Here is a 22,778-nt window from a genome sequence, read left to right on the forward strand (position 1 = left end):
CAGTTTGAGAGTCAATGGAAAAGCAACTACTGAAATGGTATTAATGTGAGGATAATTCATGTATGAATGAATGAATAACTGAATAAGTATAAATAATCTGTATTTAGAGAGCACGTAGTGTAGTTAACCTATTTGTACCCCTCGGACAGAAATGGCCAAAGTGGTATTGTAATCGTTTTGTCGTCCATCTGTCTATCTGTGCATTCAACGATGTAATCGCATTATCTGAAGAATACATTTAGATATCTGCACCAAATTTATACTGTGGATGCATCCTGACATGGAGCAGAAATCTACTGAACGGAAATTGAATCTATTTTCAAGGTCAAATGGCATCAGATGGAGACACGACCCCTTTGTTGGGGTGATATGTTTGCTTGAAACAGGCTTGTGTAGTTATAATATCAGAGTACTTTCAAATATAAATATGTATGTAATAAATTTTACACATAGACAATCTAATCTAAATTATCAGGCAGTAACTTTCAGCAGAATCTTAAACTATATTTGGCTGAGGGGGATTAAAAGTGTGCAGCTGGTTATGTTATAATGACTTTGTCTCAGCTGTAATCGGGTGTAAAATTCGTCTCTATGTAGGTGATGCAACTCTGTATGTTACAACACAATCACAATCTGCTCATTTTTTGTATTTAAGTCTCTTCTGTCCTGTTGTACTGGAAGTTGCCCTCAATAATCACAAGCTAGAGAGAAATTATCTAGGATCATGGATTAATGAGAACCTAACATTCAGATATATTGAAAGAAGTGGTGACTAAATTCAGACAGAAAATCTGTTTCTTTTATTGGAATAAACTGAGTTTTCCACTGCATTATAGCGAGACGATTATTCAGTTTTAGATTATCCTGACATGTAATATCCTGATACATAAAATTAGATAATATTTATTACTGATTATAACTACAGTACTCATCAATGTGGATTCCTGTCTGTATTTAAATATCAGTCTATTTATTTATAAAGCTCTTATTGGTACTTTTACCTCTGTACATCATTTGTCTGTAAAATACTGCCAATTTGTACTGGTCTTTGAGAATCTACTTTTATTTATTGTGCATCTACAACATGAAACAGTAGCAAAAAACAACTTAAGGTTTCATCATTTCTATCTTTACAGCAATTCACATGTTTAATTTCCCATATTTTACTCATAATTGCTCTTGTTTTAGGTCATTTAACTTGTTTGAATTGATTCTGAGTTTAATAAGTAACTAATTCTGATTTTCCAGAATCAGCTGTGTTTTTAATAATCACTAACAGACTATATTTTTTTTGTTATATTGTATAATAGGCCTGTACCTCAATATGTTGTGTAGAGTATGATTGACACAAAGTAAAAAGTAAATACAAAATGGAAAAGACAGTAAAGAATTAGAATTAACATGGGACATAAGACATCTACTTATAAAGAAATACATATAAAGAAAAATGTCAATTCCAGTGTGGACATGGCATTAGTTTACATTATTATTTATGTTAGAATCTTCCCAGTGATGTATCATCAGGTTCAATTACATTATTATTATGGTAGAACTGATATTAATTTTAATTAATTATTTATTATTATTATATATATATATTTATTATTTATTTAAATAATTAATTATAAATGAAAATGACATGGAAAATTAAAGAGTTACTGTCATCAGATGCCTTTATAGTGATATTAACCCAGAGATAAACACATCTGACCAGATTCCTTCTCATGCTGATATTGATTATTGAGATTTATTGAAGATTTTAATGAAATAGATCAATTCAAAATATTTTTCATCAATACTTGTAGGATTTTAAGCTGAACATATATCAGAATGTCAGTTTTGTAGCATTTCATCAGTATTTGAAGTGTTTTCTACAGTGTAAGTCTCTTTTCTCAGATGCTATATATATGTTATACATAACACCTTAAAGTATTTTCCTCAGTATTTGTAGTATTTTCTGTATATTTTGAGTTGAACAGGCCCCTTCTCTGAGTTCCTGCTTACTAATATCAGAGTTTTTTTCCTCAGCATTTGAAGTATTTTCTCCCTCAGTTGCTTTATGTATAATATTGACATGGCTGACGTATTTTCCTCAGTATTGGTAGTATTATATGCAGCATTTTCAGCTGTAGTGGCCCCTCCTCTTGGCTGCTCTATCAGTGTTATTAGTATTTCTTTAGTATTTGAGGTATTTTGTCCTTTCAGTTGCTGTTTATATACTATACATCTAAATTTAGAGTGTTTTCCTCAGTATTACAAATATTTTATGTAGTGTTTTCAGCTGAAGTGGTATCTCATCTCAGCTGCTCTATATAAATGTCAGTTTTAGCAGTAATTCTTTAGCTTTTGAAGTATTTTCTCCCCTCAGTTGCTTTATTGATGCATATCAGTTTAGAGTATTTTCCTCAGTATTGGTAATATTTTGTGTAGTATATTGTGTTGTACTTTTACCTGAACATGCCCTGTCTTTTATTGATTTGAGTATATGTAGTATTTCTGTAGTATTACACATGACTTTGACATAATTTCCTCAGTATTGGTAATATTTTCTATAGTATGTTGTGTAGTGTTTCCAACTGAAGTGGCCCCTCCTCTTGGTGGCTTTGTATAAATATCAATTTTATTACAATTTCTTTACAATTAAAGTATTTTCCCCCCTCATTTGCTGTACTTATACTATACATCTTGGTTTAGAGTATTTCCCTCAGTATTGCAGTATTGGTAGTATTTTATGTAGTGTTTACAAGTGAAGTGGCCCCTCCACTCGACTGCCCTATCAGTGTAATTATTGTTTCTTTAGTATTTGAAGTATTTTCTCCCCTCAGTTGATGTATTTATACTTTACAACTCAGTTTAAAGTATTCTCCTGAGTGTTGGTAGTATTTTCTGTAGTATTTTCAGCTGCAACATCCCCACCTCACAGCTGCTCTGTATGAATATGTGTATTATTAGTATTTCTTCAATATTTAAAATATTTTCTCCCCTCAGTTGCCATATTTATACTATACATCTCAGTTTGAAGTATTTTCCTAAGTATTGGTAGTATTTTCTGTAGTATTTTCAGCAGCAGTGGACCCTCTTTTCAGTTACTCTGTATAAATATGTGTATTATTAGTATTTATTCAGTATTTGAAATACCCCCCCAGCTGCTGTGTACATGCTATACATGTCAGTTTGAAGTATTTTCCTGGGTAGTGGTAGTATTTTGTGTAGTATTTTCAGCTGCTGCTCTTCTCAGTTACTCGGTATAAATATGTGTATTATTGGTATTTCTTCAGTATTTGAAATACCCCCCCTCCTCCTCAGTTTCTGTATACATACTATACATGTCGGTTAAAAGTATTTTCCAGAGTATTGGTAGTATTTTGTGTGGTATTTTCAGCTGCCGTGGTCCCTCTTTTCAGTTACTCTGTATAAATATCTGTATTATTAGTATTTCTTTAGTATTTGAAATCCCCCCTGTATAAATATCTGTATTATTAGTATTACCCCCACACACACACACCCCCCAGTTGCTGTATACATACTATACATGTCAGTTTAAAGTAGTTTCCTGAGTATTGGTAGTATTTTGTGTAGTATTTTCAGCTGCTGTGGCCCCTTTTCTCAGTTATGCTGTATAAATATGTGTATTAGTATTTCTTCAGCATTTGAAATCCCCCCGCCCCAGTTGTTGTATACATACTATACATATACATATCAGTTTAAAGTATTTTCCTGAGTATTGGAAGTATTTTGTGTAGTATTTTCAGCAGTAGTGGCCCCTCCTCTCAGTTACTCTGTATAAATATCAGTGTTTGAAGGCGGAGCTGCAGCTTTTTCTGCTGTTTCTCTTTTGTTGAACAGAGAATCTGTCAGACAGCAGGATGCTGCCACTGTGAGTACTGCTCTTTATACTATTCTGAACATGGATATTAATGTCAGTATTAGTGCAGATAAACCACACACTTCATCTCAGTCCTGTAATATATGTAGTAGTACTGTAGTATTCTATCAGTTCTACTGTAGTATCTGTAGTTGGATCAGTTGTGTGATTAAAACACTTATTGACTGTTGTTAAATGATTGAATTATATGTATGGTTTGGGGTTTGTATTGATTGACTGATTTATTGGTTGTGATCTCTGTAGGTGTTGGGTTGTGTTTTGCTGTTTGTTTGTTTGTTTGCTTGCTTACTTGTTTACTTTCTGATATCTTGATGTTTGTGTTTTCAATCATTTCAGTTTGAAAACAGAAATATTTTTATGAAACTTCTAATATGTCAAATCCTTCTTTTGAACATTGATGACAGCAAACTTGACATATTTTGATTTAGTCATTGATCACTGATCAGTATTGATCAGTATTGACTTCAGTGCCACTGCCTTCTGACCACAGTTTGCATTTTGTTAAGTATTGATAATTGTTGATTAAAAATAACTCAGAGGTATTGATAGGTTTTTATTGTTAGGTATAACATATTTTTAAGTATTGATTGATATTTATAATTTGTGATAAGTATTGATATTGTTTTGTGTTGTTGACTGACTTAATGTTTTGATTTAAGTATTGATTAGATGCAGATGAAGTGCTCTTGGTTTAAAGGTTATTGAACACTATTAAATGGTGATTAGTATTGATCAGTATTGATTACGGTCTCCTCACAGAAACGTATTGATGGTGTCGATGGTTGTCATTCTCTCAACAACAGTTTCTACGGCTCCTGTTGAGGGTAAAAATTCATGTACTGCTTTTAATTTTCTGTTATTTTCATTTATTTGACAGTTTGACAGTTTGTTGGTCGTGTTTTTCCAGAGAAGGAGCGTGAGGAGGTGGAGGTGGAGGCTCCAGAGGAGGGGGAGGGGGAACTGTCGGAGGAGGAGGAGGGTAGGACTGAGGGTCATGTATGTGACCAACCTGCACCCCATGACTTTCACTGTTTTAATGTCTTAGAGTTCCTCCTCCTTTCTGTAAAGTTTTTTTTTTAATTATTTTTTATTATTATTTAAAGACATCAAACTCTAACATGAATTGACTTTTTTTCTTTCCCTGACACTTTCTAAACTGTGTTAAAAACCTTTAAGACATCTATTGTTTGTTGTTTGTATTGACCTCATAGTGACCTCTAGTGGTCACGTGGGTTATGACAATGACAGATGTTCACTTCCTGTTATTAACTGTGCCATCAGTTCTGAACTTTAACACATATTTGAACCTAAAATACAAACTTCAACCAACCAGAACATAATCCATATGAATCAGGTTATCACGAATCAATTAATAATTCATCAAATTATTATTATTATTAGTAGTAGTAGTAGTAGTAGTAGTAGTAGAAGCAGTAGTAGGAGTAGTAGTAGTTGTAGTAGTAGTAGTGGTGGTAGTTGTAGTAGTAATAATAGGAGTAATAGTAGTAGTAGTTGTAATAGTGGTAATAGTAGTAACTGTCGTACCAATAATAGATCAAATGTCCTAAACATTTTCCTCAGAATCCTGCATCATCTTAACCACAAGGGAGCGCTGTGATGTTTACTTTATGTTAAATAACTCATGAGCCCAACACTGAACTTCACTTATCAGATATTACGTCTTCTTTGAATTGAGCTGCATCGATTGATATAGACATCTCCCGATTCTACCTTAACATTTTTCACAATAACACAAAACATGTCATTTTTGATTTTGTACTTTTACAAACCTGAACCTACAACACTGTGATTCAGTCAAATGAGATTTCATACACAATGACATGACTCATTAATTCAACTTTACACATGCAGCATATGAGCCAGGAAGCAACATATAATGAAAAACAGCCACATGGTGGCGCTGTAATGGATTAAAATTAATACATGCATACAGGTTCAATATGGAAGATTCACTTGAGCTTGAATATATATATGAAGTTTATTTTCATGTTACTAAACTCTATAATAACTACTATAATAACGATTTCTATACAGAGACTATGTAGAGGATGTTATTTCCTGTAGAAATCCTGATGCTCTATATTGAGTTGAGTGCATCTCTTCTGCTCTTCTACAGCTGCAACACTGAGCTCCACCTGATACTGTTGGCTTGGAAATACAGCTAACATGAACCTCGACCAGCTCCAAATTAAACTATATATGAACGCATGATGACGTGTAAATCTTGCTAAATAAAAAGAAAATAACAAGAAGAAGAAAGTCCAGTAAGAATGAAGACCGAATAGACTTCTCGTTTTGATTTAATTTTGTGGGGGAAAAAGCTCATGCATGAAAACAACAAAATGAACGACGAACAAAAATATTGTTTTATTACTTGTTGATTTTAATTGAAAGAGTTGAATGATGGTGTTCACAACATTACATCAAAATTAACCAAATAAACATCAACACATGAACAAAAATCAACAATAACAAAAAATAAGAAAAAAATAACAAGATAAACACAAATGAACAATGAATATTTAGTGTTTATTTTTATTACTTTCATCTCTGATTAACTTTGTTGAATAACTCACTTCCTATCCACATTGGTTGAAATGAGTTCATTTCTATGTGGAATTTTATTTTTGAAATCACAAAATATGGAAAACTGGACAAACTTTTTTTTTTTTTTTTTACTTCACTTGCATTGACTTTGGGTCAATTTCTAAATGATTCACCTTTACGATGAAACTCATTTATGGACCAGATTGCACCTGTCTGATAGAGTCATGTGATATGTGGTGCCCCCATGCCACTCGGAAATGAGTTCAATAATTAGTAATTAAATTATGAAAATAAAACTCTCTGTATAATATAATATAATATAATATAATATAATATAATATAATATAATATAATATAATATAATATAAAATGTATGATAGTTCTAAAGAAAGGCGTGTTGTCCATCGACCTAATTGAAAAAACTGAAAAATCTTTGTGATTATAAACAGAATACATGTTCACACAATATGAAACACAACTTCCTTGTGAGTAGAACATAACGTCTTAAAACTTTTGTTAAACTACTTTAATTAGAGAAATAAAGCTTGGATCTTCTCTCCTTTTCCAGATGATGATGACTCCAAGAGTCAGGATAAGATTGTGGGTGAGAAGCTAAACCACTTTCCGTCTGTGACCTTTAACTTTTCATCATAAAACTGTTCATAAACATTTAAATTAAAGGCTAAACTACTCATTTAAACATATTCATAAATAACAGATGAGGTTTTGCCAGTTGTTTGATTGATTTTTAATAAGCAGGACTCTGAGCTGTGTTTAATGAACTTCAGCTGCTCCAAACAGAAGCTGTATTCATTCAGGCCTGAGTTTCATCTGATACCCCCCCTTCCCCTCCTTCAACAGGAATCCTTGGCGTTCAGCAGCCCACCACGGTGGCAGCGTCCAGAGCTTCAGGTAACTGATCCGGTTTTTCCTTTACAACGGTTTTTTGTTCCTGCTTAATCCAGATTAACCCGCTGACATTGAGACCTGATTCAGTCTGATCTGATCCGCATCTTGGACGAGGTGTTTCTTCATCTGTCTGTTCGGTAACTCGTGGTGATGCAGGTTATGGTGGTGGGGCCACCAAAAGCGAAACTGATCCAGACTGAAGGAGGGTATTGGTTCAGGTTCTATGAGTCCTTTATCAGGCTATGACCAAAATGAATCCTTACACAAGCAGAACTAGGAGATAAAGAGTTAAACTGAGTCTGAAAACACATCTAATATATCACATTCAGCTCTGTAAATGAATCCAATGTGACAAAGCAGTAAAAAGTCAGCATTTGTGTTTTTTGTATGTGCAAATGAAAGGCAAAAATCTGTCAAAAGACAGATGAAATGTTTGTGTTACAAATGTAAAAAAGAAATAAGCTGCATTTATGTTCATAAAAACTCATTAATAAATTGAAGTTTTCAATTTCAAGAAACGTATAAATTAAAGTGTCTGATTCTGAAGAAATAACCTGAAAATAATCATTATCAGAAATCAGGAGAGATTGAATTCAGAGTGAAAGTCATAGGTGCGATAAGAATCATTCACAAAGCTGTAGAATCTGTATAAACTTATTCATACTGGCTAACAATGAGTTTCAGAGCTGTTTTAATAAGAGTGAAATACAAAACAATATGAGGTGAATTAATTTTCCTAATCTGTGTCTTCTATGTGGTATTGATACTGGCTGCGTCAGCTGATAGTTTACATTATAGCTCTGTTAGCTTAGCTCTGTTAGCTTAGCACTGTTTTTAGATAAAAACAGCCACAGTAAAACCACAAATCACCTCTGTTTTCTGTTCGGTGTGTGTTGTCAGTAGCTGAACTAAAGATCTGTTTGGAATCGAACAAACAAGGTCAGAACTGTCACAGTTTAGTCTGAACCATGGATCAACCAACAGCAACTTAGCAAAGATAATAACATCCCATAATAACTTTATACCTTCATAAGCCTCAAAGACAAACTCACTCGTGTAGAAGAAACGCAGACATTTCATCATCAAACTCCATTCTGTTCATTTACAGCTGAGTCCAGTGCTGAAAACTACAACAGTGATTTTAGATTTTATCACTTTGTCACTCTCTTTGACTCTAAAAGTTGTGTCTTAATGGTTCTCATCCCATATGGTCACTTTCTGATGCTTTGGTCAAAGGCCCCATGGTGTTGGTTTTCGTCACCGTGGGGGACCGACAGTGACTCACCACTCCCTCTAGTGGTCACATAAATCCCCCTGCCCGTTGGTGTAAATGCATTCAGTTCATATCTGTACAATCTAATACACTGGCATCTTTGTCAACATCTAATGATTTTTTAAATTTTTTTTAGTGACTGAAAGTATAAACACTACTGTATATATAGACCTTTTAAAATCATCTTCTTCACCAAATCCAAATACACAAAAATGTCATAAAAAAGATTTTTAAAAATTTAAAAGATGCAGAAATATGAAAAATAAAAAAGTAAATGATCAAAATCAATGGTCATGTGACAGGTGTTTTTTTTTTCTCTGCAGGTGTCAGTGAAGGAGCAATTGGCTCCTCCCACATTCAGGATCAGAGTGGTTAGTTTTCATCACTTTCTTTACATTACTATCATCATTATTATTGTAAACTGGACGAGGTGACTGAATGGAAAGTGGTACAAAGTAAAATTTTTGACTAAATACACCTTAAAGAATTCTTTAAAAAAAAAAAAAAGAAAAAAGACAAAACCATATCAACCAGTAGTAGGTGCTATACTGTGACTCGATAAATTGTTCTTTATATCCAGATCTTTCTTGAACTGACCTGCTCATTTCTGCCAGTACTTTGATGTGGAAAAAATCCCAAGATATGCAAAATCACACTTCTTCTTAACTACTCCACAGATCAAGTTTTAGCCGAATTTTGAGATTTTGTCCTAAACAGATAAATGAATTTGTTTGGTAGCAGCGTCAAGCAGTCATTCAGCGGTGGATGGAACGAATGGTGGAACCGCAGGAGGCTCAGCAGGTAAAAGACAGGACGAACAAACAAAAAACAACTGTGTTCAATAATATCTGCACTCATTCACATGTTTCTCTCTGTGTTAGGTGATCCAGGTCATTCCTCTGTAGATGCAGGTAATTTTAACATTGCTGTTAATGCCACAACGTGTAAACTCTATCAGTTGTATATGTAGAGAGAGAAATAAAACACCTTTATCTGCAGCTGGAGGTTTGGGCAGCTCAGCAACTTCACAACATGCAGGTAAGAAATAAAATACGTCAATCAACCATCAAACACCTCAAACAGTTTGCAGTAAAATCCTGTTGTGACTTCAGGTTCAGCTGTAGATCTGTCTGCTGCTCAGCCTGCAGGTAACAAAACTACACTTCATCTGTTAATTTCATTTTCATTCATCATGTTAAATCACAGAAGTGCAACAGGATAGTTTGTGTTTTTCAGGCCCAGATCATGGAGCAGCTTCCACCGGCACGGTACACGGTAAATATCTGCAGCCACAGTTAGATATTAGAGCAGTGTTTTTCAACCTTGGGGTCACCTGGAAATCAAATGGGGTTGCCTGAAGTTTCTAGCAATTGATCAAAATTAAAAAAACAAAAAAATAAAACGTACTAATAAAAAAATATATGGTGAGCTGACAGAATTGAATTGAAAAATCTTTAACATCTCTGAAGGGCAATTTGATTTGCAACAGAAGTATACATATCTCACATATCACCAAAACAATCAAACTCACATAATACAATAAATACAGTAAATAAATAAGTCACCATAGTTAACAGTCCATTGTTTCCAACAAGCTCGTCTACAGGTTATTTAAAAACTTAACAGCAGATGGGACAAATGAGACAATCACAATACATAAAAGACAAACTGTGAAGCTGGAACTGAAGCACTGTGGTTCTGTTTATCTGTCAAATGTTCATTGTGGTCGGTTTCAGATGCTGCAGCTCTTTCATAATTCATAGTTTGAGTTATTGTTTGTTCAGTATTAATTGTCAGCCTTGTAAATCTAAACTGGACTGACTGTACATATCCTGACCAAGGAAAATCAAATTCTCACTTTGTGCAGTAATCTACACCTGGCTTTTCTGCCTCCATCCATAATAATATACATTATATAGACTAAATGTTGTCTAAAATTAACATTTATTTGCAACATAGTAAAGAAAACTATTAGAAGATCAAAAACAAATTAATTTTAGGGGGAAAAAAAGTCAGTTTTGAATGCCTGGGGTTGCCAAAAATTTGTGACAATAAAATGGGGTCACGAGCTATAAAAGGTTGGGAACCACTGGATTAGAGGTTTTACTGAAGGTAAAAGACATGTTTTCTTGAGGATCATCCCCCAAAATAACTGTGAACAAGCCTGTCAGGGATAAGGAGATAAAGAAGCATTGCAGCCATTTCAAATCAGTAAAACACCACTAGGAATCTGAGAAACTGGCTTAAAAAAATACAGATAATGTAGAATTTCCAGTGTTGGGCTGTATATTTCACACTGAGGCCTTCAGTGATGTTCTACATGACTTAACCCATAAAGACCCAGTGCTAATTTTGTGGCAGTTCCCAGTTGAATTTTTCTCTATATTTAACCTTTTTCACCATTTTGTATAATATTATCCTCTGTATTTGGCATCTCTCAATTTAAATCATGTACTTTCCTATATTTAATTACCTGATCTTGTAGATGTTCATGAAAACTCTGAGTATATTCAAAGGTTATTTTATGAAATATAGAGAAAACTAAAAAAAAAAAAAAAAAAGACTTTTTCAGCAAAGATATCAATAACTGAATGAAAAAAACAAGTGTGTCCATCCACTGTCATTTGTCAAAGTCCATGAGTTTTACTGGTGAATCAGTGTTGTAGAGGATGACAGTGTTTCCATGGTAATTACGGAGCCTCTGATCATCCAAATGGGTCATATCTAATAACCATGAAAAGATGACAAACCCCATTTTACACCAGTTATTTACATGTATCGATAGGATTAGTGGATCAACAGGTATTAAACATTTTCAATCACTAGTGTCTGTTTGGGTCTTTATGGGTTAATCCACCTTCTAATATCAATACTTTTCTGTCAATACTATACAAAAAACACAATATGAGAAGGCATTACATCATAGACAGGTATCTGACATAGAGAATAAATGTCATAATTAAAGAAAACCAATCAACACAAATCAGCTGGTCTCCTTTCACTACAGCCACAGCTGAACCATGTACATTAACTCAAGCACAATCAGCAATATTTACTGAATAAAAGAACAAAAACATAAACACAAATGTTCATAAAATACTTTAAACTCATCATAATTACTAAATCAAATCAAATTTTATTTATATAGCACCAAATCATAACAAAAGTGATCTCATGACACTTTACATATCGAGTTGCTACTTACTTTTAGTATGTTTGGGTACAAATCTATTTCTTCTTCTCTGTCGGCCATTGTGGGTTCAAAACAAATATTAAATCTAAACCAACAGATTTTATCTTAAGTCTTTACATATGTCATTTTTTGTAGCTGAGCTTGTTCTGACAAGCTGCTCTTTGACCGTCCAATCAAATGACGGGAAAATGTTGACATTATTGTACGCACTCTAGATGGCCAAAAAGAAATCTGATTGGTTAAAGCAAAAGGTTTATTTACATTTATTTTGAGCTCCAGAGGCTGTACTGTTGATTCTGAGCCTCAAGGAAGATTTATTTTACCCGGCAACACAGGACTGTGAAATATGATTGGACAAATGCTCTAACAGCAGTGACCGAAAGAAAAGACACCAAATAAAGAGAATAGACGGCTGGGAATAATTTAATACATTTTCACAGAATAAACCAAAAAACGTAGGATGTAAATGTAGGTCAGTGATTCTGATTCTTAATACCAGTAGAAAAGACCTTACTGGATCTGATGGCTCAACACTGAAAGGCTGAATATCAGGTCTGATACTGAGTCAAACCCCAGTGAAATAGAGAGAGTTAAGTCTGTTTTATGTTTGTTTTCAGGTGCTGATGGCGTCGACGCTGAGTCCAACGGTATAAAACTGTCTGAATAAACATAGATAATCTTAATTTATGAATGACATAAAAAGTTTAAAATGTGTGCATAATAAACCAGTTGAAATGAGTCCATTTTTACTGTTTTCCAGGTAATGGACAGAAGCTGCTGAATGGAGGAGGAGTCGATAATGGTCAAACAGGTAAGGTGAAGGGCGACATCCACATTCTAAACTTTACTAAAATGTTCAGGTCAGGCGAGTGTGTCTCTACAGGTAAAGACAAGACAACAGTGGTTGATGTTTGATGAATTTGTTGTCTATGTTGATACACATTTGTTATTTCTTTATTTGTTTCGATGCATCAGGAGGAATTGACCCGTCAAGTCACGACTTCCTCCTGAGTGTAATGGGTGAGTTTTAACAGATCAAACATGCTCTGAAAGTTTTCATGACAACACACAAATAAAGAAACAAAAATTTAACAAATAAATAAATGCCTAGCAACATTATCAACTTTTATCAAAGGAAACAGAGACAGCTGTTCAGGTCGATCTACTGTTTTTATCTCCATAAATGTACAGAAATTATAGAACTTTGTAAATAATTCTCATTCCATACTGAAAATCTGATTATCTTAATGTGCATTTTACTTCATTTTACTTCATTGTTGAACATTATTTCTTTATCAGAGTTACAAACCCAACATTTCATCCTATTTCTCCCAGTGGTCCATGGTCACTTCCTTTACTATGTGTCGACTGTCCTGTTGGTTCTGAATTAAATCAGCTTAAAATTCTGATGGAAACAAAAAAATCATTGTTTTTCTAGTTTTATCATTTTACAGTTCTTTAGCCACTAATCTAACTGTCCTCCAACAAAACCCGTTGATATTCAGCTCTGAGTTTTATTTCAATACTGGTTTTTCAACATGTTATTTGTTCTTGAGGACAATGTGTTGTGTTCTAATATATTTAATTTCAGTTTTAAATTTAATTTAATTTCACCTCAATACAATAAACATTCCATGTGCTTTGTGACATCATCTCATATTTTTATCAAGAAAACCTCAATGTTTTAGTATTTTTTCGACAAATGTTGATTTTTGACTCTTTTGTTACAATTGGACACATATATCCTTATTTCATGCAGATGTTCTTAAATGTGTTCTCAGGTGGAGCTGATCCGTTTGGACCAGATGTCCATGTTCATGTACCAGGTCTGTTATGAGTTCTTGCCTTTTCTTTTTTTTTTCCGCTTAAGTTTTTATTGAAATTTCACAAACACATAGTCACCAAAAACAACAAACAAACAAACAAACCTTGCTTGGGTACACTACATGACACTACATTCACATTATTCAGTCCTTCCACCATTCTGGGTTCTGTAATCCATCCATTTATTCCAGTTTTTGTTCATTTGTGCTTCTTGTAGTCGCAGTTTGTGAGTTATTTTTTCCATAGTATACATTCCTTCCATAATTATGATCCATTGGTCCTTTGTAGGTGGTTTTGTTTTTCCCCAGTTCCTTGTAATAGCTGTTTTGCAAGCCAATGAAAGTATCTTAACTAAGTATATGTCGCTCCCCACTACACTTCCATCAGACCAGTCACACACATACAGTGCATCACAGCACATTGGAATCTCATACCCCATTATTTGCTGTAGTACTCCACACGCCATCTCCCAAAACACAGTTATTTTATCACATTTTCAAGACATGTGTGACCTACATCAAATTCTCCACATTACCTCCAACGTTCTTCATGTGTTTTCAGTTGAATCGATGTAAACCAGGGGTCTCAAACGTGTGGCCTAGGGACCAAATGCGGCCCGTGGAATGATATTTTGTGGCCCCCTACTTGACATCAAAGTTTAGTGTTAGTACGGCCCACATGAAGTTCTTAAACGTACATTTTTGCTGAGTCTTGCCACACTTTTATTTTATTTATTTTTATCACTTATGGGCTACCATAGATAGTCTCATGACAGCTTCCGGCAGCATTTGTTCTCAACAGTTGTCAAGCTAGCCAACCGCGAAGTACCTGGGGAAGTATGAATGTTAGTCACTTAGTTGAAACATATTAGGGAGTGACACCAAGTGGACGTAAAATATCTGCTGTCACCCAGTTCTGGTCATGTCTCTCTCAAAACGTGCCGTAAAGAGCAAGGTTGGCAACAAGCACAGACAATTTCAGGAAAAGTGGGAGACGGAATATTTTCTGTCGAGCCCAGAGGCACCCCTACATGTTTCATATGCACAGAGAAAGTTGCGATGTGTAAGGAATACAACGTCTGACTTCATTATTCAACTAGACATGCTGAGGAGTATACAAAATACCAGGGAGATGAGAGAAAGAACCGGGTCGCCAATCTTGAAAAATGTCTACTGAGGCAACAAGATTTATTCAAGAAAGGAAACGAAGAGAATGAAGCAGCAGTCGAAGCTAGCTACGTGGTGATTGAGATGATGCTAGGGCCGGACAACCATTCAAAGAAGGCAAGTTCATCAAAAAGAGCCTGTTACTAGTTGCGAATAAAGTAAAGAAACCCTTTTTTGTGGAATACTTAATGCGGCCCAGCCTGACCCAGACTCTACCTCCAGCGGCCCCCAGGCAAGTTGAGTTTGAGACCCCTGATGTAGAACCTTTTTAGATCTGTAAAAACCCAACAGGCTGATTTAAATTTGACTGACAGCTCTCTCCTCCTATCATGTTTCTGACAGATCACACAGCTCCGCCCACTCAGCTGGATGCTGCAGGTGAGCGTTTCCTGCTTCTCTGACTGTCTTCATCATTGATCAGTTCTGATGAGTTTCATATTGATCAGCCTGTCATTTCAGCGGGCAATTCAGGCGTCACAGTGGCTCCAATATCGGGTGATTCACCTGCAGGTATGGACACGCCCACAGTCATGTGACTTTGCCACGATCATGCAATCATGTGATTAGAACTGTAAAAGGTTTTTCTGCTCATTAAATTTGTGCATTTTTTTTCCTGGTTTGTGTGGTTCCACTGTGGTTCAGGAGGACCAGGGCCTGACAGCCAATCAGCTTCCAGTTCTGTCTCAGGCTCCTCCCAGGCCTCTGCTCCAGGAGGTCAGCACACATTTCAACACTTTGTTTTGTTGTATGTTATTTTGGCAACTTAATATCCTGGTTCACTGTTACACTGATGACACCTAATGCTATTCAACACAAATACTTCATTTACTCAGTCTTTATTTAAACCTTATTTCCTCATTTCAATGACGTCAATAAACAAACAAAATAGAATAAACACATAAAAACTATAACAGATCAAAAGTAGAATATTTGGTATTCATATTTTAAGATATAGCAGTACGTACCAATGTGTTGATTGTTAAAACTTTTCAACATTTAACATTTTAAAAAGTGAAATTAATTTTGCTTTTTAATATGTTTTTCTCAGCATTGAATCTAACAACATACATTGTTAGTTAATCTATCTCAGGCAACATTATTATTAACCCATTGCTACCCAGTGCTACTTTTGCATCAGTTCCCAAATGAATTTTTCTCCATATTTAATCTTTCTTAAGTGATTTATGACCATTTATTATAATATTATCCTCTTTATTTTGTATTTTTCCAGTGATAATCAAGTATTTTCAAATATATAATTCACTGATCATATAGATGTTTATAAAAGCTCAGAGTAAAGTTAAGGGTTTTTATATCAGAAATAGATAAAATTGAAGAAAAAATGACTTTTTCAGCAAATATATCATTAACTATCAGTCTTCATCTACTGTCACTGATCCAAGTCCATAGGTTTTACTGGTGAATCAATGTTGTAGAAGGTGATGGTGTTTCCATGGTAACTACGGAGCCTCTGAACATCCAAATGGGTCATATTTGATGACCGTGAAAAGATGACAAATTGTATTTTACACCAGTTATTTACATGTTTTGATAGGATTAATGTATCAACAGGTATTAAATAGTTTAGATCAGTAGATAGTTTTGGACGCCAGTGGATGTTTGGGTCTTTATGGGTTAAATGTTATTATTAGTATTTTTTTTTTTACAGAGAAGACTTTTCTCAATCTTTTTACTGTAACTCATATGTCATTTAAAAAGCATGTTCAAAATTTGGCCAAATAAGACGCAACTCTTTTCTCAATAATTTTATCACTAATGTTGATGAATAATGTTGATACATATAATACCCTGGAGACCACTGATTTCATGGACTGGTTCAAAAGCAATTTCTAAATTCAGCTTAGAGAAAGGCCCAGCTGAATTAAAACACTGAATGACACGTAACAATCCTTTGCTCAAATCATCAGCCTGTTATTAATTCATCATTGTCATGTTTGTGTTGATGTTCCCATAGACTCCCCTGACTCCCCTGACTCAAACGGTGAGTTCTGTTCTGGAGGTGTTCTGGTTCTGGTTCTGTGTTTATGTGTTTACATCTTATGCTTTATTTTCAGGAAATGGCCGACAGACTCTGCTGAGTGACGCAGCTGGAGGTAAGAGTAACTACATGATTTTTGAGGAGTTTAGCAAAACAGAACCGGGTTGGCTTTAGAACATATCAGACATTTCTATGCAGGTGACTTTATTCACAACATTTTCAGTTGTCACATTGGAACCTTAAAAAAAAAAAGCTTGAAATATCACAAAAATGTTTTACAGTTGATAGCAGTGTTGTTATGAATAAAAGGTTGGGTGTCTGTAAATTGGCTTAGAGTCTGGTTTTTGACCAACTCTATATATAAAGTGTCATGAGATAACTTTTTTGTTGCGATCTGGCGTTATATAAATAACATTTGATTGATTGAGTGATTTAATTGGTTTTCCCCTGTAAGTCGCTTTGGAAAAAAGCGTCTACCAAATGCATAAACATAAAAGGTAAATGTGGATTATGTCACTGGAAACAGACTCTGAGTGGATTCTTATTGATTAAATGTAATTAAATCAATTCATAAAAGAAACAAACATGAATAACAGATTAAATCAACAGCTCGGATCATTTGTTATTATATGAAACACTTCACTGAATCAGAAGATTTTAATTATTTTACTTTCACTCACAGAAATATTTAGGCCTAATTCTTAACATTTATGTATTTCAATTGAATAAAAAATTTCCATCCATTTGAATTATTTACATTTAACATAAACTGGCCAATAAACTTTATGTGCTGTATATTTGTCAGTCAAATGTAAACAATTAAGAATGAGATTTATGTAATAATACCAATAAACCCAAAGTGTTTTGAATAAACAATTACAGGTTTATGTATTAATCATTGATAAATCCACTTTGTTTCAAATACTTAAGAACAAGTGTATGTATTTAATATGAATTAATCCAATGTATTTGAAAAGTTTAAAAAAAGGTTTTAGCACTAAACCCCATTTAAATAAAATGCATAAAGTTTATGTACTTGAAATAATAAACCCAATGCATTTTAAATTTTTACCACATATAAATCTTGGTTGATCCACATATTTACACTATATTCATATGTTTAAGCAGATTAAATTTAATTGTTTTTGCAATTAAAAGATTTATGCTGATTTTAAGGAATTTGAATAAATAAACTCTAAAAATGTAATCATTTAAATTAAATCAAATAGATGCAAATACTTAAAAATAAACTGTACTTAGTCATTTTTCTGAGTGTTGTAGAGGATAGAGACAAACATGAATTCACATTTTCTTTTGTTTATTTTGTCATACATCTTGGTTGTGGTTCTGTTCTGCAGCAGTAACAGACGGACTCTTCCTCTTCAATGATCTTCAGACCCAGAACCTTCCATCTGACCTGACAGGTGATCGATCAGTCTGACCAAGTGAATATTGGTTTGTATTCATTGATTGTTACTGACTTTAATAATAAAACCCAACGCTGCGGTGGTATCAGCAGGAGGGGCGGAGTCAGTGACCATCCTGCCAATCGACCTGACAGGTGAGAGCACCCACACAAAATCAATACTTAATGAAGTGACTGATCAGTTTTACATGCCGCTCTCTGATTGGTTACAGCATCAGGTCTCGGACTGGGTCAAGATGTCACAGGTACGACTAGTTTCCATGACAACCACATGAAGAGTGTGTTTGTTTGATTCACTTGAGTGTTACGTGATCATGTTGTATTCTAGAATCATCACCTGTTATTCTTCACACTGAGTCGTCACATCTGAACAGCTACACACAGTCGCTGCAGTCAGGTACACCTGTCTATCTGAACACCTGTCTATCTGAACACCTGTCTATCTGTACACATGTCTATCTGAACACATGTCTACCTGAACACCTGTCTGTACACATGTCTGAACACATGTCTATCTGTACACCTGTCTATCTACACACCTATCTGTACACCTGTCTATCTGTACACCTGTCTATCTGCACACCTGTCTATCTGCACACCTGTCTATATGAACACCTGTCTATCTGAACACCTGTCTATCTGTACACCTATCTATACACCTGTCTATCTGAACCCCTGTGTATTTGTGCACCTGTCTATCTGAACACCTGTATATTTGTACACCTGTCTATCTGTACACCTGTCTATCTGTCCATTATATGTAAATGGGAAGATTTTTAAAAAATCATAAAAAAAATTTTAACATTGACTTACTTTTCCCAAAATGTACTGACATCTATTCTGAGTCACTGGCAATCTATAAACCCAGTTTGGTATTAATTAAAACAATAGTTTTGCTGCTAAAGTGTTAACAAACAAACAAACCAAACCAAAAACAATACCCCTTGCCTTCTGCTTTTTTTTTTTTTTTTTGGGTGGGTGGGTGGGTGGGGATTAAACCTGCCAATAGAATTGCAGTATTGAGGTTTAATCGCAGGCTCAACATGGATCAGCATTAGACTCCTATTGTTGAGTATAAGTATAAATATAAATATAAATATTCTAATGGGATGTACATGATAATACAGTAAATATATGCTGATGACACTGTTTTCTCTAGTTTCAGGACAATATTCGCAGACAGACCTGGCAACCATAGCAACAGGGACAGAAACAGGTAAGCTCCACCCACCATCCCTGCTGAAGTTGTGCGTGATACTACAGACAGGTCAAAGGTCAGAGGTCACATTATTGTGTGTTTTTGTAGTGACAGCAGATGTGACAGCGACTCCACCTGACTCCAGTAAGTTACATGTACAGTTTAGGTCACATGACCAATGGTAGTGCTGGGATGTGTAGTAATGTGTGTACATGTATGTTTGCATGTTACAGGTCATGCAGCAGTGACAGATCACACACAGACAGTTGGTAAGTTTTACAAATGTTCAATATGTTTGACCTGAAAGACATAGTGACATCAGTTCCATATATAGTCTGTAAAGTCTGACACATAAACTACTGGACGTCTGTGAAGTTTAGCTGTAAAACTACAGAACATCTGCAGTTAAACACTTAATCTACCACATTTCAGGAAAGGTGAGCACTTAAACTGGAGTTCTGTAGAGCTGAACACCTAAACAACTCTACGGCTGCAAAGTCAAATGCATGTGCTATTGTAACTTCTGTTAATGCGATCATTTAAAGTACCGTAAAGTTAAACAACTAAACTACTGGAATATGGTAAAGTCAAACACTTAAGCTATATATTTCTGTGAAGTTGAAAGCTTAAACTCCAAAACCCCTGTAATGTTGAATGCTTGCACTGCTGCTGGTGAACACTAAGCTGCCAGACTTCTCTGAAAATTGCTTAAACTACTGAATTTCCAGGATGTTCAGTGCTTAAATATCCACATTTCTGTCAAGTTGAAAGTTAAACTAACAGACTTGTGTAAAGTTTAACAGTTGAAATACTGGTGAAATACTTAAGCAAATAAAAAACTAGACCTCCAGAAAACTGAATGCTTAAACTACTGGTGCTCTGTAATGTTAACACCTAAACTAAAAGACTTCTGCAAAATCAGTCACTTTAACCACTGGATGTCTGCAAAATCAAATTAAACTACTGGATATTTATAAAGTTAAGCACCTAAACTACTAGAATTTTGGTGAAACGCGGAACCTACTTATGTCGAAGAAAAAAAAAAACCTTAAACTACTAAACATCTGTAAAGTTGAATGCGTAAGTTACTGTTTTTCTATGGAGTTGTGTAATGCAATGCATCAACTAACAGATTTCTGTAAAGTTGAATGCTTAAAGTACTGAACTTCTGAAATGGTCAGTACTTAAATTACCAGATTTCTGTCAAATGTTAATAGTACATGTACGCTGATAGTAGTTTCAGTAAAGGTTAACTCTTGAATGCCTTACTGGAATTCTGTACATGTATAATAAAGTATAAAGGGATAAATATAGTACATCTATCTATCTATCTATCCATCCATCCATCCATCCATCCATCCATCCATCCATCCATCCATCCATCCATCCATCCATCCATCCATCCATCCATCCATCCATTCATCCATCCATCCATCCATCCATCCATCCCAACAACCAGACCTCAGCATAGTTGAACACCTAAAACACCACACTTCTGTAAACTAAGATGCAAAACTACTGAACTTCCATGATGTTCTATGTTAAAATTATCTATTTTTACTAAGTCCAGTGCTTAAACCATCAGTCCTCTTTAAGTTAAACACTTAAACTACCAGACATCTGTAAATCTAAACACCTAAACTGACACATCGAGAATACCTAATGTCAACTATACAAACTTCCGGACCTCTGTACCATTGAATACCTACACATTCAGTCCAGCGGTAAACCTACCAGACTACAGTCTAGTCGGTCTCTAGTAGTTCTAGGGGTTTCATCTGGTTGGTGGTCTTGGATGGTGCTTCTAGTCTGCGTGGTTGTTCTAGTCCAAGTTCAGGTGCTGAAAGCTGTTCTTTCTCTTTCCTGGTTTTGCTTGTTCTCTGCAGGTACAGCCACTGAACAGTACAACCCATCTGGTCAGGGTCCTGAAGGTGGGTATCATCTGACCTTTGACCTCTGACCCTTTACTTTAATGATAAACAGAAATGATCCAGTTTGGACTCAAAACACATTAACCCTTTGCAGTCCAGTCCCGATCTAAACCTGATCCCCTGAGGTGGTTCAGCAGAATCACCTGAGTGGGTTTACATTGATGGTGAAAATGAGACTTATTTTCATTGATTTCACACCGATTTGATTATTAATTATCTTGTTTACCTAACTTGTCTGATATCTAATATTTGATTTTCTTGTAGATTTAGAGTCAATTATTGGTTATTGTTTATCTTTATTGATTCATTATTGATTTTCTTGTAGATTTAGAGTAAATTATTGGTTATTGTTTATCTTTATTGATTTATTATTGATTTTCTTGTAGATTTAGAGCCAATTATTGTTTATTGTTTATCTTTATTGATTTATTATTGATTTTCTTGTAGATTTAGAGTCAATTATTGGTTATTGTTTATCTTTATTGATTTATTATTGATTGTTTCCATTGATGCATTTTTTTTCCCAATTATTATTGATAATTTATATTTGTATTTATTGATTTTTGTAGATATACTATTGATTCATTGATATATCAGAGATTCATTGCTGATTCATCATTTGTGTGTCTTTGATTTCATTATGATTGTATTGTGATATTATTTACGTCGTTTCAATGTTTTTACTTATTTATTGTGGATTCAGTATCAATTCAGTGTTTATTTATTACTGATTTTTTATTATTATTATTATTATTATTATTATTATTATTATTACTATTATTATTATCCACTTTTTTGGGGGTTATTTTCAGGTGCAGAGAATGCAGAACTTGAGGACTGATTATTGATTGATTATTGACTGTCTGTTGTTGCTACTGTGTCAGGTGCAGAAAATGTGGAACTGGAGGATACCTGCTGACTTCCACATGAAGCCGCGAGTTCGATTCCTGCGCTACAGATTCCAGTGTACCGACCAATCTGATTGGCCCAGGAGATCTGACCCCGCCCTCTAGAGTCTAGGCCCCGCCCACTGAGCGGTAGCAGTGTGTTGGTGTTTAAGAGTATTTAAATGTGCATTTTGTTTATAGACGGTTTGTTTTTAGACGCATTCAGAGGCTTGGCGTGTTCTGGTCGAACCTCCTCAAAGGTCAAAGGTCAAACGTTAGGTGTTTTCGGTTTATGGCATCACAGGAGATGTGGCATCATCATCTTCTTCTTCTTCTTTGTCACTTTTTGTAAAATGTCTTCACATGATTTTGATCATAAAAATAAAGGTTTTGTCTATTTTGAACATCAAACTGACATTTTATCTTCTGTTCAAAGTAATACCAATAATAATAATAATAATAATAATAATCCCCAACCCTTTCAAGGAAAACAGGTTAAACAGCCTTAACTCTGTTCC

The 22,778-nt window shown here is 34.7% G+C and overlaps 1 protein-coding gene across 1 annotated transcript; it reads left to right on the plus strand.

Moving 5' to 3' along the window:
* The first annotated feature begins 4,655 nt into the window (after positions 1–4,655).
* Positions 4,656–22,548, plus strand: LOC115428179 (cell wall protein AWA1). The gene is made up of 26 exons (XM_030147024.1): positions 4,656–4,710; positions 4,794–4,802; positions 7,023–7,058; positions 7,316–7,366; positions 8,960–9,007; positions 9,518–9,547; positions 9,636–9,674; positions 9,749–9,784; positions 9,873–9,911; positions 12,447–12,476; positions 12,590–12,640; positions 12,805–12,849; positions 13,611–13,655; positions 15,162–15,197; positions 15,462–15,533; positions 16,795–16,821; positions 16,895–16,933; positions 18,177–18,242; positions 18,335–18,379; positions 18,457–18,489; positions 18,573–18,641; positions 19,404–19,460; positions 19,551–19,586; positions 19,676–19,711; positions 21,329–21,373; positions 22,258–22,548. The coding sequence occupies exons 1-26, from the start codon at positions 4,656–4,658 to the stop codon at positions 22,290–22,292; spliced, it is 1,110 nt and encodes a 369-aa protein (XP_030002884.1). The 3' UTR covers positions 22,293–22,548.
* Positions 22,549–22,778: the final 230 nt, after the last annotated feature.

The sequence above is a fragment of the Sphaeramia orbicularis genome, chromosome 11 (assembly GCF_902148855.1).
Source record: "Sphaeramia orbicularis chromosome 11, fSphaOr1.1, whole genome shotgun sequence".
Classification (NCBI taxonomy): domain Eukaryota; kingdom Metazoa; phylum Chordata; class Actinopteri; order Kurtiformes; family Apogonidae; genus Sphaeramia; species Sphaeramia orbicularis.

Bases quoted from the DNA above. Each gene is read 5' to 3' on its own strand.
- LOC115428179 (XM_030147024.1), top strand. From the start codon at position 4,656: ATGGTGTCGATGGTTGTCATTCTCTCAACAACAGTTTCTACGGCTCCT. The intron at 9,008-9,517 runs GTTAGTTTTCAT...TCTCTGTGTTAG, and splicing joins CCACATTCAGGATCAGAGTG to GTGATCCAGGTCATTCCTCT. The intron at 21,374-22,257 runs GTGGGTATCATC...CTACTGTGTCAG, and splicing joins ATCTGGTCAGGGTCCTGAAG to GTGCAGAAAATGTGGAACTG.